Below are 15,652 nucleotides of genomic sequence, written 5' to 3'. Positions count from 1 at the left end.
AAACCTCAGTCAGCGCTCTAAAATATCCCCTTTTGTTTCGTTCGTCTCTAATGACTCACTGCTCAAGCTACTATGCGAGTTATCTAAACACAACACACACACCAAAAAAAACCACACAGGCTTTTCCATTTGGAGATGACATGAATGTTTTAGTACACCATGAGGAAAAACTGAATCATTCAGTCCATCTCTTCTGTTTTCTCCTGAGACATTGCAGACACAACCATAATGCAACAGGAAGTAACAGACTGCTTCTATCCAATTGAACGTCAATTTTCCCTTCCGACTGCCATCAGTTAGCCATATGATGCCTGCGCAGAGGGTTCTGTAAGAGGCAGCCTGCCTAAATGACATAAACACTGAGCTTTAATGAAGCCAAGATCGTGGGGACCGGGGGAGTCTGTCTGTCAATAGCCCCCTACAGCGCTAAATATGGATCATGCTTCATCATCCAAAACAATAATCTATCTCACTCCTCTCTCAATTCTGTTGTCTTAGTGGAACTTAAACAGCAGGTAGACCAATATAGAAAATTGTACCATAGACGTAATCACACAACAGCAGACGGATCAACACCCAATCTAAAATTGCTGTGCTGCTAACACGATATCGGACTGGAGGAATCCAAGTAGAAAAAGGACTTTGCTATTTGGATTCAGCTGCAATGTTTGAATGCCATGCACTATTCAGCAGATAAAGCAGATGAGACAATCCAGTGTGGAGGGGAAAAAAATATATATATATATCAGACCACCAGCAATCTCCAAAAACTAAATTTTTGATTTAGACAACAGATAATTTAATTTCCTTTTTTTAAATGTACTACTTGTCAAAAATGAAACTTTTCTCCTGGACCAAGCGCCAAAATGGTTGGGAAAAGATCAAAAGAAGAGAAAAGGCTGAATAACTAGTACAGAATTAGACATGGATGAGCAAGTTAGACAAACTATCAGGAAAAGGAACAGAAGATTCACCAAATACCATTTGCTGTGATACAGAATGATCAAATGATGATCATCTTAAGACCTCGGTTACATTAATCTTAACCAAGTTAGTTGATGAGAATCTCGAAATGGGCTTCACTATGTCTGGGACAATAACTCGTGCTCTTAATGTAATCCTTGCTTCTTGTTTACCACGGCAACAGGGTCATTTTTCTCTGAATATGTAGTTATTAACATCTTTTGACTGATCCCCATCAACCGAGGTCATGACAATTTTTTAAGACACATTTAAAAGAAAAAAAAGAATAATCACCCACCCAGAAAAATTCTGCAGTAATTAAATCCTCAGTGTCATCATTTCCAGAAAATCCCAGCACCAGACACTGCAGGGGGTTTCCGGCTCAAAATTAGCACATGAATTGGTGTGTGTGTGGTAGTCTTATTAGAAGGGCTGCTAAAGGAAGGATTTCCACTCGCGACACTGTACTGAGACTTTCCCATTTACTCTACTAAAACTTACTAAGACATGTTTCTCGTCTACTGTGTAAAAGATTTTTCTATTTTGTGTCACGTGATGAAAAGTTATGTACGCCAGTATATTGCCTTGAGTTGTTTTCTTGGGATATGTGTCCATTTTCTGCACCAGAACTGCTCTGTGCTATTCAGTTCATTCAATCAATTTATTTAGTAGTGAAGACGGTGTACACAGATGGTTGTGTTAACAAAGATAAGCACATGATCCGAGTTTGTTTTCTTAGCTGTGACCATGAACGAAAACAGGGATGCAAGACAGGCTTTCTCTGTAGAATATGTGCTTCAGTGTGTGTCGTTTTCACGATCTACGAGTCGGCTGTGTTTCTTATCAATGTGCTTGTTTTTATCCTATATGAAAAGGAACTTCTTCAATTGATTTAGATTCTCAAGACTTTCCAAAAATATTAATGTCAGGCCTCTGGACGAAACTCATTCATGTGAATAAATTAGAACACAAACCTAATAAGACCAACTCTATTACTTTGTAATTGATTTACTATCTTGTTGAGGCATTATTTGCTCCCCTGAGCTCTGTCCAATGCTATAAAATCAAATTCAGTACATCTAGCCTGTTCAAAGTAACAACATAATGAACTTTACATCCCTCATTTACAGACGATTCACATTGACACATGGGAGTCTTAAATGGCAAGCTGAATACTAGATGAAAGGCAATGGAGGAAATCAAAGATAACTTTAGATTCCATGAATAGGTGCCCTTCAATTTCAAAGACTGCGGGTTGCTACCTCGTTTAAAATGAAGGTCTTCATTCATGCAACAACCTTTCAGAGGAGCAGATGGTGTCCTGTCTGGTATTACAGGGGTCACAGCTTAAAAATCTGAAAGACGGGACTTGAATAAACTGCTTCAGCGCCATTGTCTCCTCCCACTTCCACCAGTGATGAGTTTGATTAAAATTTTTAATTTAATTTCATGGTGCTCTGCAACCAAAACCTGTTTTTTGAGCTGCTTATAAACAACAATCAACCTCAGCTGGCACACGAGAAAACAGGAAAAATATATAAATCTGATGGTTGTTATGATGAAAATAACTAAAGCATTGTTGAGATCAAGAGCAAATTCAATTCAATTTTATTTATATAGCGCCAAATCACACCATAGGTTATTTCATGGCACTTAACACATTAAAGTCCTTACAGCAAGACTTTACAATATTATACAGAGAAACCCAACAATTCAACAATTCCCACATAAGCTAGGAGGGGAAAAAAAACAACTCCCCTTTAAGGGAGAAAAACCTCCAACAGAGGGAAGAAAAAAAACCTCCCTCTTAACAGGAAGAAACCTCCGACAGATCAACAAATCAACCCAAAGAGGCGTTGTAACAAGAACAAACAGCTGGTCCCAAGTGTTAAACAAATTACTCCCCCACCAAAACTAAACTGAAGGAGGGGAGGCACTGAAGCCTCAGTCAGTCGGCCCTGAAAATCACTTTCATGATCACCATTTAAATATCATTCACACAAAGAACCGAGTCAGAGCTGCGGATTGGTTGGGTTTACCTCACAGAAAGAAGATCTTGCTTGTTGTCTCTCATCATCTTCACAAGAAGGAACCCAGCGAGATGCCATCATTCAACTTCACTTAAAATCCTGTCGTCTGTAAACCCCCACATCGAAAAGGTAGCTCCAGCAGGATGGAGGAAAATGTTTTCCGCTCTCAGTTACACCTCCATTATTGCTGGATTTCTTAGTCCATCTGTTTGGGAGAGATACGTTATTATTAGTGCATTTTGTTTAGATTAATTAAAGGCATATTCGTGAATAAACTGCACTGTTAAAACATTTCACATTGTTGAAGAGTCTGTAAAGCAACACGAATCAATACCTCAGTTGTTTGTAATAGTGGACCATCCGTGCTCAATTCGGGACAATCAGCATTATGCAACGGGTCTAAACCAAACTCGACTTTCCGGCAGATGTTTCTGTGTCTTATCTACACAGACCATTATACTCAGGAGCAGTAAAATAGTCTGACTTAATAAATATGTAATACTGAATGATGAAATATGAGCACAAGTAGACTTAAAAAAAACAAAAAAACTGTAATAAAAGGTTTTCACGTAGGGTAAATACACACTCCTACACACACACACACACACACTGAGTATAACCGTAAATTTTGAGAAAATCTTGAAGACAGTGCTGTGACAAACAATATCATCACTGCATTATTTACCCAACAACAATTTGGCCTAGTTGTCAACAGCGTGAAGCACAACAACGTGGACGGTCAAGGCTGCATAATGAATGGCAAGCAACAAGTGGACCACAAACGGGAGGCAGGGCAAAATGAACACAATTGAAATTAAGTTACAAAAAAAAAAAAAACTTATAGGAACTGTGGTTAAAAAAAAAAGTATAACTCACCTACACCGTCTGTATTGCCGTGATACATCGGCTGTTTTGGTGCTTTAAAGAGTGAATTACTTGTTAGAGAGACCGATGGGCAACTCGAGCACGAACGGAGGGAGTCGAGCTGTTGTTCTCAAGCGATCAACAAAAGAAGCTTTGCCTTTTGTTACTTTACATAAAATATCACCACGAAAAACTCTACAAGTCCGTACGAGAAACCTCCAGCGTCTTTTCCACGTAGAGCGTTTAATGAACGCCGCCTGTAAACCTTCAAAAGTGGGTCAAAAGCAGCGACTAAACCAACTGCGGCGAGAGGCTGTTTAGCGATTAGCGTCCGTGCTAACGCCTGGAGTTTAAACAAAGTTACCTGTGTAGTGGAGAAGCGTCATTACAGGCAGGCGACAGCAGTTGTCCATAAAAGCGAGAAGGCGAAGTAAAATCATAGCGTGGGCGCTCCTGTGTGGTCAGGCGTTGTCGTAATTTATTAAATTTGAGTACAACCGACTTCCCGGTGATTAATCCAAACCCACTCAGTGGAGGCGCATGGTGCAGTTTTGTAGCTGGAATTTTTTTTTTCTTTTTTTTTTTCCCCGACTCTCTGGGAGTCCACCTTCGGTCAACAGGACACTCTCATCCAATCAGAAGCGGTGTTGTATTTGACAGGGCCAATCAGGCGCGAGTTCACAAAAAAATTCACCGCTGCGCTTGTAAAAAGGTGGTGTTTTTTTTAACCGTTCCGATGGAGCTCATCCAGTCGAGAGACTATAACACAGTCCCTCAACTCTCAGTTGGACAAAGTAGAAGTAACACTGAGAAGTCTGCATTTTCAAAACACTACCCGTTTTCCTTTAATATACAAAACAAGGGTGAACGAGGAGTCACATGTCGTGGTTCAAAGTGAGGTCGAGCTGGGCTGGCATGTGGATACAGCAGTGGATGAGGAATGCGAGTTCACACATACCACACTGCACATAATCTTTGCTCTCATCGTGCTGCAATAACCCCCAAAGCAGATAGATCAAATTAAATACGGACTCTCCTTTACCACACATATTCAAACCAGACTTTAGCTGCAGACAAAAATAAGTGGACTGATTCTCAAGGCCCTGACAAATGTCCCCTTTATGCTTCTCCAACATAAGGGGCCACCTGTTCTTGGGATTGGCAGCTTTTGTTGCAGAGGTCATTTTAGGGAGGAGACTTTCACAAAGCAGTCCTGTCCAGCCAGTTTCTACTTTTAGAGGGTCTACTGTGGATGTAAACATTGGAAAGAAAAAACAACTTGTAAATGTCAGACAAATTTCAGTGATACCTCACAGACACAGCACGTCTGTGAACAAGGGGGGAAAAAAAGTGTTGCTTAAGTGTATTTTACCCAGTACTTTAACAAGGTACAATTTTTAAATGTCTATTCAATGATATTCTCCCTCACAAAAATACCTGTTTATGTTTTGCTTTGATTTTGATCATATGGGTAACTTCTACGAGTAATGGAGTATTCTATCCAGTGTGGCATTGATAATTCTACTTAAGAATAAGATCAGAATACTTCTTCCAGTACTGCCAAAACATACTGACTGTAATCTAGGGATTGCAAATTCTATTTTCATCAAGATATTACCGTTGGAGCTCAATTCGGTTAAGAGGCCAGTGAGTCAATTCACTGTAATCCCCATGAGATCCTCACAGTCAAGAGAAAAACGGTTTTGCATCCATGCCACTTTGTGTTCCCTGTTTGAAGACTGGGAGTCATATGTCAGGTGAATACAAAGAGCACAGCAGCTCAACGCCACTGACTCACTGTTATTCCTTTTACTCGTTCATTTGCAGTTAACCCATTTTCGAACCAAAGGATGGTAACCTGATGTTTCAGGCTGCGGCTTTGGTCAGTCTTAGAATCAGAAAGCTGCAATCATGCATCAGTTAATAGAAGGTTTAGACGTTTTGGAGTCCATTAAGGAGACAGTTTTATAGATCACTAACATAAAATCAGAGCAATATAACACCATAGACATGTATGTATTTTATAAGAAGGACTCAGAACTCTCCTTTGTCAGCCTGAGATAAACAGATTACACAAGGCCTTTCTGTATTGTGAGTCCAACCAAGGAACCACTTCAAATACATTTAAAAAAAAAAAAAAAAAAAAAAAGCATTTCTTAATGCATTCTAAAATCATGGGAACATACTGAAACATAACTTACAGAGTAAAAAGTACTTAGCTGTATGTTAAACTTCATAATGAAATAGAGATAGGACAACACTATATTAAATACTGAAAAAAAGTTAGTCAGTGTTGACAGAACTACATTGTTAGCCCCTGAGAGTTAAAAGTGGCAGCTGAACTACCACAAACATTAAAAAGGAAACACACAAGTGAAGAAAATTTTAAAAAAAAATCTAAATCTACTCCTTTTTATTATATGAGTTTCCTCTGTTGATTATCAAGTTCTTCATAACTGAGATGGCATTTCTGTTAAGAGTCTGATGAAAAAAAAACAGACAGCAGCAGTTCTGTACCGTTAAATATTTACCATGTGATTAAGCTTTGTAAACACAGACAATCAAGTTAGAATTTTAAAATATAGCACAATATGTACTTTCTCTGCTAAAATTACCAGTTAAATGTCAGTGTGTGTTGTTAAAATAGTTTGATAGAAGGAATGTTATAACAGGACAGGTATGCTTGAGCTCAGATGTCACGAAAGCAGCTGTAAGTGAATGGCATCTCGAAGGAAATGTCTGGGCTTGCTGTTAGATGACATCTGCGTGACAGTCGCCTCTTTAGCCGACCTCTCCTTAAATCTTGTATTTCATCTTCCCACTTTCGCTGATCACACAAATGTGCTAAAAAAAAAAAAAAAAAAGAAAGTAGAAAATAAGCAAGTTCCACAAGATTCAACTAAAAAAAATGTATTGATTTGATGCATGTAAGACAGTCAATGTAACTAGACTCTCATTATGAGCTGCTGTCTGAAATTAAATTTAAAAAAAGGCAATGACTTACATTGAGGTCTCTAAAATACTCATTGTAGTCTAAGGCATATCCAACCACAAAACGATTGGGTATCTCAAAGCCAACATCTGAAAGGACAAAATTACAAAGAGGACCATTAACTGCAAATATTTCCATCGTCCACTGCCTCACTGACTAACGAGCTGCAACAATTGTTCTACGTGTGAATGAACCACTGACTCATAAGCACATAAGAGGGTTGGTCAGGTACATACAGTCAGGAACACAGCCCGTACTGTGTGGCACTCTCTTCACCAGCAGTCTGGGGGAAACAAAAGCAGATATTATTTTACAACATCCGTTCCTGACTGCTGTGTAGGAAGTGAAGAGGCAGTATTATTTAGAAACCTGTGCCACTTATTCCAGTCTTTGTTTCTCTCTGTGTCTAGACTGGAAGGTGGAAATTGAGTAATTCACACTGCAGGGCAACTAGGCTGGTTTTTGTTTTTGTTTTCCTTACCCTGCTACTTTGATCATTTTGGGCCTAAAGGCTTGGACGTGCTTCAGGAGAGTCCTCATTGTTTTTCCGGTGCCGACAATGGCCTGTAAGGAGGGGGGATATGAAAACTGGAATGAGAAAGCAGGAGGATGCCATTGCGAAAATGCAGAAAAAAAACAGTTACATCTGGAGCGCAAGTGAAAAGAAAGTAGCTCACTCATTGTCACACCCTGCACTCATTATGAAACTGGTTACAAGCATTCTCGACAAATAAACCAAAAAGGGAAATCTTAAAACAAACATGTGATATTTGACCCCGTGCATTAGCGTGGGGGGAAAAGTAGAGGTGGAACGAAGCCACAGTTCAGTCATGTCAGTGTACTGTAGGTCAGCATGCACTACATATAGAATGAATTGTCCTCACACACTTACACAAAATATTTTACAGTTGTGACTGGCCTTCAGCAGAGTTAAAGCAGATGAAAAGACCAACAGTGTCCGGTAACTCAAACACAGCTGTTTCTTGACTTAAATATGACTAATGAAGTAGAAGTATGAAAACTAATTTAGCTTTTGCGGGTTTTACCTTTTTATTTTGCTTTTGATTACGTCTTTAAATGTTGTAATGTGTTTCTTTGCCTTATGTAACGCAAATTCAATTACCTGTGTTTGAAAGTTCTACAAATAAATATAGGGTTACCATTTAAGAGACAGCATGATCTTCACCATTTCAGTGCATGTGATATGTCCCTCTAAAATACTATAATATGCAGTGATCGCTGACAAGTTCATATTTAATATAAAAATTGTTCTCTGAATAAAAAAAAGATCTATGACCCTGATTGTAATGTGTAGTTCTTGCCTTTGCAAAATAAATTGAATAAAACAAGAAGATTTTTGTAAAATGGAGTTACATGAGAGCATCTCGCAGCAGCTAAATTGTGGCACAATAAGTTTTCTATAGTTGATTTGGCGCATATATGTTAGCAAAAATAAACAGATCCAGCAGACATGGAGCAACTTAAGCATTACTAAGGAGTCATGTCTTTGTCACTGAATGATTTTAAGTTCAGTATGCACTATTTTAATGCTTTGTCTTGGTGTCTTAAGGGAAATATCTGGCACTTTGTCTGCTAAATGCTCTGACCAGCTAGTTGCTAACTGTGTCTGTTTTCAGTTTGATGTTGGGCGAGCAGCATCCAGCAAATTTATCTGAGCTTCTTAACTGAAAACAGCTGCCTGCTGCAGCCAGAAAATACCCTGCAAAACACAGTGACAGTGAACCAAAATATTAGAAAGACCGCGTTCACTTTATAAGGTAACTTCCTCCACCGTAAATATGAAACTATCAATTACAGCAGCTTTAAATTAGTTCCTTGTTAACGCTTCAACATTTAAAAACACAACCGAATAAAAACATCAAAGAAAACAGACAATTCTTAAAGGTTTCTTTTGAAAATCAAACAACAAAGACATTTTCATTAGTGGAGTGGAAGCTATAGTCTATGAATGACTGAGACATCTTTGCTAATAGGTGAACACTGACTAATGACTGCTGTTTCAAAATGTTCAATCATCACTGATTGAGCACATTCATTTCTTTACTGTTCCTTTTCTTTTTTTAACTCAGTTTTTGTTGTAATGACAAAACGTTTGTGATTGTGTTTGAAAAAGCAGCTCTCTGGTTTCTAAATACAGGTCAGACAATTATAAAGTTTTCTCATGTTGAACTCAAGTTCCATAGTAGAAGAAAAAAAAACTTTAAATGGCTCCTCCTGACCTGGATAGACAACTTCTACAAGAAATACAATAGGCCAGCTTGATGGGGAGGAAAAATAGAGGAGCAATAGCATGGTTGACTTACCTCCACAATCAGTACGTTCTTATGACAGCATGTTGGGGAGAAAAGAGAGAGCAGGAAGCAAAACAATATTTTTGATTAGGAACATATAACAAACTGCTGCATCCTTTGATCAACCTAGTGTAACTGGTGAACAGCAACAAATTTCAAAATAAAAGTTAAAACACATTATTGCGGACTGCAACACGTTTTGTGTTGCGCAGCAACAGAAAAATAAACCTAAAAGAAAATTATATTGTCGAGGTTCTTATTTTATGAAAGCAGAAGTATTGAAACGAGCTATCAGCTGAGTCAAACACTACATCAGTAAGACTCGAATTAAATTTGATGATATCAGCGATAACGCAAAATAAATGAATGCAGCAGGAAACTGTCAGTCTCATCCAGATTGGAATTCCAGTCCCTACCTTCCTGCTTTGAATGCTACACTGAAATAGCTGAAATGCTGCAAATGTCTGTCTAACCAACTGCAGACAACTGGCCGCTGTTTACATTAAAAGTCCCAATTTAAACTTCACTTCAACTTAGGTAGGTCAAGATAAAAACTGCAGCTCTTTAACTGCCAGTTTACCCTACTTTTCCAACGAAGAACTCAACCAAGCGTGTCGTCATGCTTTGTTTAGGCCTCATTATTCATACAGATTCATTGAGAGCACAGTAGGACGCTGAAATATATTAACAAAAGAGCTGTACGTAAAGTTCAAGCAAAGAGAAGAAGTGACTGTCTGTAACAATCTATGCAAAATGTTCTCTGTCACACAATGAGTTCACTTTTTTTCAGCAAAGCATAACCTCATTCAGTTCCAAACTAAATTTAGCTGTACATCACGGAGCTCGGGAATTTCACAAGCACACTTAAAATACTGAGAGGAAAGCAGCCAGCAGTGACTGAGGCTTACTACCTCATTTCCTATTCATGTTTCAGGCATCCACGCCACGCCTGACTATGGGGCGTATTAGTGCGTGTTCAGCTAAGAGATGTGTGCGACTTTAAATGTTCAGATCAGCTGATTTATATTACTTTAAAATACCGTCGCTGAACTTTGACTCCTGTAGTAACATTAGTAACTCACCTATATACACACACACAGGCAGATGTGCATATTATGTGTGGGGCAAAAAAAAAGCTGTTGTGTAAACACTCACACACTTTTGCATAAGTTCTTAATGTGTACAAAAACTATAAATCTGATTTAATGTGACAATCAAGTTATCAATTAGTAGAATGATTAGTATTTTAAATGAAATTTAAAAAAAACTAATAAACCAAACAATCTCTGATTTCAACTTCTTTTCTCCGTTATACTTGTATGTAAAATGTTAAAAAGTGTCTTTGGGTTTTCGACTGTCTATCAGACAAAACTAAAAATTTTTCTTTGGTTCTCTGTGATACTGTGATCTGCATTTTTCAAAATTCGTTGACATTTTAATGAACACAATAATTTCATAAAATAATTGGCATATTAATCGACAATGAAAATAATCGTTAGTTGCACCCCTGACGCTCATGCAGCACATTTTAAAGCATTGCCATTTTTACATTGGTTTTCTATGGTTTTCTATCTGTCTTCCGAGGACCTTAAGGCCAAGAACTGTTATTTCAAAATATAAACACCATATATTTTTTAATTATATTTAAAAGTGGTTCCTATCATTGTTTTTTTCATCCTTAACAACACAAAGTCTGCTTTCGACTCCTGTACATATCTACAAGTTGTGAAAAGCTTGATTAAAAAGTATTTTTTCTTCTTCATATGAATAATTGTTAGGGGCATGGAGAAGTAAAACTATAAAACATTTCACAATAAATTCAACAAAAACTAGATAAATGCCTATTCAAAAATTATACTTTTGTGAAACCAAATTGTGTTTTTTCTTATTTCTAATTGCAAAACCTTTGCAATTAATCTTGTGATCAGCCCCACAGGTCTATACTGTTTCACAAGGCTCTTTTGGAGATGATACACACTCTATCAGAGCCTGATGGCAGTCAGCACACAGACACTCCTGTTTAGTGAGGTATCAACTCTGATTACGTGATAACAAGACAAGCAGTTGAAGAGTGAGCTTGCAGTCACTAGACCACTGTCATCCTCCTGGTCTGCTGAGATACCCTCTCAGTACGTCCTCCCATTCACACAGACTCTACATTTAGTTTCCACTGAGATAAAGTGGAATGAGCCTTTAAACAATTACATTACAACGGCTGGTATCTGATCACCGCTGGGTTTGTCAGAAACTGCCATCTTTGATCTCCTTCACAGAAGCGCTGAAGCATTTCCTCAGGAGGGAGAGTGACATCAGAGTAGAGGGAAGGCTGCCCTCTTGAGGCTAATTTATCAAGAATCCCCATCTTCATCATACTCAAGTGCTTGGGTTTCATTGTAATGGAGCTCACGATAATGTTTTAATACCTTTCCAGCTAAAAAAGACAAGTCCTCTGCTCCCACTATGTGAAGATCCTCTGTTGACTGGTCATTCTGTGGAGATAAAATACAGGAGAAACAAGGTCTTTCTCTTGAAATTTTAGATGCATTAAACATTATTATTATAATACAAGTAAAAACTACATCATAGTAAAAAATGACTCAATTATTTTACCTCCAACTTTCCAATATTTCATAGCTTAGAATCATATCTATACGTGAAGCAAATGAATACATAATATATCGATGCAATTCCATAATATCATCACTCACTACTTTCTGTGCTTGCTTTCGCCTTTTCCTGGGCTTCAGTGATCACACGAATTCGACACATTCAAGAAAAGGTTACACAATGATACCACTCTCATAATGGTCTTTAAAATATAACACACAAATCTTCAGATTAAGTCATGAGACTTACAACCATCTCAACTGATAATCTTAAACATGAAAAGTGCCTCTCTGTTCTCACACTCACGCTACTCGAGTCAAACTGTCAGCGCCTGAGCGCTTCCTGTATGTCGGCGGACGGAGGCTCACCAGGTAGCTCTTGAGGCGGATGAAGTGCACTCTCATGGGGATTGTGCGGTCGGAATTACAGCTCAGAGCCTTGATCCTGTCCACCAGGTCGGCACAGAACTGGTAGCCTCCTTTCAGGACGCACAGAACCACGATGTCATGGTCCCCCAGGTCATCCATGATGTTTCGAGCGAGACGTTCAGTCCTGTAAACATGGAAAAGTGAATTTCCTCCAACACTCTGAAGAAAAGCGGTGGCCTTGTTGAACAAGTCTTTAGCTCAGAGCTCTGAGTGATTTTTTTTAAAATTGTAAACCAACATTCCCTCCAGCTAGTGACGTTAAAATGTGCCATGCCTTCACTCCTATTAGCTGTTTGTTTGCATGTAAGTTAGCGTGAAGTTTCATTAGCATAACCACATTTCAGTTAAATTTGGTGGAAGCATTAGGTCGCAGTTTCATGTTTTGTTCTTTTAGACAAGCCATTTTCAAAAAAAAAAATTAAATACAGCTTGGCTTCATTTTATTATGTCAAGAGGAATGGTTCGTGTTATTGGGTTAAAGGAGTAGTGTGTAGGATTTAATGACATCTAGCGGTGAGTTTGCAGATTGTAACCGCCCAAACACCGGTAGCCTCATCCTCCCCTTCCAAGCATGTAGGAGAATCCACTCATGAAAAAGCACCAGACTCTCCCTAGAGTTAGTGTTTGGTTTGTCCCTTATAGGCTACTCTAAAAACATGCATGGTGCGCTGCAGGGCAGAAGACCCGCTCCCTATGTAGATATTAATGTCTCATTCTAAAGTAACTAAAACACAATAATTCTGAGTTTCAGGTGTACATACACTAATAACAACATAAATTATGAATACTGTATTAATTTTTGTCTATAAGATCCTCCTATATCCTAAACACTGGACCTTTAAAGACTCAAATGGCACCAATCAAAGACTGAGTGGAGCTGTATAAATTTGTCAATTAACAGATTAGTACACTGACATTAAATTAATCTGCAACTATGTAAATGTGAAGACCTTTTGCTGTCCTTGGTAATAAATGATAGACAATTGAATACATGTGTGTCTTGGACTGTCGGTCAGACTAACAAGTCATTTAAAGATGTCACCTCGGGATGTAGAAAACAGAGAAAACAATTGAAGGAGACGATAATCGGCTGATTAAGTGATAAATAAATTGTATTCCTGATTCTGAGCATCTTTTGAATTTAGTTTACATGTGTGAAGAGTTTTGTCTCATGTTGTAAGTAACAGTATAAAATATTCCATTGCATTAAGCAGTCCTTTGATTATATTGTAAAAAAAAAAAAAAAAAAAAAAAGCCAGATAGTGACTTGCCACATTTGAAAACAATTAAAAAATTTTATTTCAATAAAATAATCAAATCACCATATTGCATTGGATTGTAAAATGCTTAAACACGTGTCATCAATGTCTTTCATGTTGAATTTGATACAGTTCAAGATTGGATTTCTATCAATTTAATATTAAAATGACTGACGATGAATGAATTAGTAATTAGTGTAGCAATAGTGCTTTGATTTATGAGCTGTAATAGTTTCTTTAGTGTTTTCTACTTTTACAATGATCATTATATAGAGAATGTACTTTAAAAAAATAGAAAAAGAGCATATATATATATATATATTCTTTTTTTTTTACTTCTAAATTTCCACCTGACTCTTCCATATAAAGACACGTGGAGCAATTATCTGGGAACATCAGGATTGTGCCAAGAGAACCTCCAAAGAAAGCCTCTCCTCATTTAGTTTGAGTCATGTACCTGTCCATAATGACGCCGTGCGGAATGATGACACAGTCTAAATCTCCGGAATAGTGAGCTGGATAGCTGAAGAGGTCTAAACTGTAGCCTGGCCAGTCATCGTTAATCTGGGAGGACAAAGATAAAGGCAACCATTATGACGTAGTCATGTGTTGATCGCTTACATGTACAACACCACACAGTCTGCACTGGAATTACACGCGGCTTGTAAGAAACCACATCTAAGGCGCGCAAAGTTTTTTGCACAGAAAGCGCATCCATGAATAAGCAAACTTTTTCTTGGGCTGCTAGACACTTGTCCACTTCCTGTCAAGTCTTCTTATTTAATTACCACAATCCCCTCGCTTCTTCTTTCGGACTGGACGGCAACCTCTGCCATGTTGTTCTCCGCCGACACACACAAAAAAAAGGCTCTCCTCTCAGGAAAGTGGTGGTGCAAGGCTTCAGAGGGATCTGGCACCATGAGGACGGAGGAGGAGCATCCGGGTGGAGGAATGCAAACTACGGTTTGAAATCTGGGTCTGCCAAACAGGACAGCAGCCGCCAGGGACGCTCTAACACAACATTTGTGCACACTGCTGCATTTTACGGGGGGGGCGCACACATTTCTGTTCATGGCTGCTCGATGGCCAGAGGTCCAGGAGTAAAAGCAATGATACAAAATAAACTGCAAGAAAAGTCCGTCCTTCAAAATGTGCAAGATTTAAACAGTGTTTTAACAATGTTTTATGTTTTAGATATAAAATCTGAGTCTGCAGCTTCTCTAAAATAAATGTAGTTAAGTGGAAAGTGCAGTTTCACTCTGAAATCTGGTCTGACAAAGGAGCGTTACATCAAAACACTCACAAAATAACTCAAAAGTGAAAGCATAAACACACAACTTTTTGCACAAATACATTAATTAACTCGAATTGTTTATGAAGATAGGGAACAAAGAGAATGAGAGTTATTTGTATCATGAACACTCAGAGGGAGGAGGAGAAAGGAAGCGAGAGATCAGCAGCGAAGGCAAACAGACTAGGTCATCACCCCGGGGACATAACGAAAGTTTTTATGCGAACGAAAAACAAAAGAAGTGAAAAGCAAGTTTCTGTGCCGATAAAAGTGACTGTTTTCTTACTGCAATCACAAAATTCCCATCAGGCAACAATGAACTGGACACCTTCAACATTCAAACACCATCTTTGTCATAACATATATTGTGGCTGATGTGAGAGTTTTGAAAGAATGTGTCCATGTCGCCATCTAGTGGAGAGAAACTGTTCTGTACTGCTTTTGTTCTAATCAAATCATTTCGTTTCTAATTTTAGAATATTCACATATCTTTTATTAATACACCCTCTTGAAAATACGTAAAAACACTGTTTACTCTAATTATCCAAAACAAAACAAAAGAAACACAGTGCGGTAGGCTACATGAGATTCCGATGCCACACCCAGCCTTGTGGACAATATAATCAGCATCTGTGTGACACTGTGTGAATGAGTGAATTTTGGAAGAAGCACCCAGTTTGTGCAGCAGCAGCAGCAGCAGCGGGGTCCAGGCTGTTGTGTCACTGCACATTAGAGCAGTCTGCTGGGCTGTGTTGAGAAGGGGAGACAAGGTGTCTGGGCCACCCACCCTTGCTCTTCCACGGCAGCTGTAATTTAAACAGCGCTACAATGACAGCTGGCGAGGCAGATGTCAACAGCAACATTAGATTTCAATCAGCCTGCACAGTGTCACCACCTTGGAGGTGT

The 15,652-nt window shown here is 38.5% G+C and overlaps 2 protein-coding genes across 9 annotated transcripts in view; both read right to left on the bottom strand.

Moving 5' to 3' along the window:
- arhgap21b (Rho GTPase activating protein 21b) overlaps nt 1-4,373 on the bottom strand; it is a 36,508-nt gene extending 32,135 nt beyond the window's left edge. For all 8 annotated transcript variants that reach the window (XM_069157379.1, XM_069157380.1, XM_069157383.1 and 5 more), the window contains exons 1-2: nt 4,222-4,373; nt 3,003-3,198 (exon numbers count right to left, since the gene is read on the bottom strand). In XM_069157379.1, coding sequence (XP_069013480.1) covers nt 3,003-3,074 — 72 coding nt within the window. In that variant the 5' untranslated portion in view covers nt 3,075-3,198; nt 4,222-4,373. The remainder of the gene's footprint in view (nt 1-3,002; nt 3,199-4,221) is intronic.
- Nucleotides 4,374-5,864: 1,491 nt separating this feature from the next.
- Nucleotides 5,865-14,394, bottom strand: prtfdc1b (phosphoribosyl transferase domain containing 1b). Its single transcript, XM_069158027.1, has 9 exons — nt 14,244-14,394; nt 13,913-14,019; nt 12,137-12,320; nt 11,585-11,650; nt 9,174-9,191; nt 7,331-7,413; nt 7,086-7,132; nt 6,862-6,938; nt 5,865-6,701 (listed from the first exon to the last, which is right to left on the bottom strand). Exons 1-9 carry the CDS (start codon nt 14,373-14,375, stop codon nt 6,654-6,656), a joined length of 762 nt encoding a protein of 253 aa, XP_069014128.1. The 5' UTR covers nt 14,376-14,394; the 3' UTR covers nt 5,865-6,653.
- Between the last annotated feature and the right edge of the window lie 1,258 nt (nt 14,395-15,652).

Source organism: Embiotoca jacksoni, unplaced genomic scaffold (genome assembly GCF_022577435.1).
Source record: "Embiotoca jacksoni isolate LCO1_2020_lvr unplaced genomic scaffold, fEmbJac1.0.p SCAF_22, whole genome shotgun sequence".
NCBI classification, from domain to species: domain Eukaryota; kingdom Metazoa; phylum Chordata; class Actinopteri; family Embiotocidae; genus Embiotoca; species Embiotoca jacksoni.
The sequence above is the reverse complement of the archived record's forward strand: the minus strand, read 5'-3'. Positions and strand labels throughout refer to the sequence as shown.

Coding starts and splice junctions, on each gene's coding strand:
- prtfdc1b (XM_069158027.1), bottom strand. CDS start 14,375: ATGGTGCCAGATCCCTCTGAAGCCTTGCACCACCACTTTCCTGAGAGG. Junction 12,321..13,912: donor CACGGCGTCATTATGGACAG/GTACATGACTCA, acceptor CCATGTTTACAG/GACTGAACGTCTCGCTCGAA. Junction 11,651..12,136: donor TCCGCCTCAAGAGCTACCTG/GTGAGCCTCCGT, acceptor TTATCTCCACAG/AATGACCAGTCAACAGAGGA.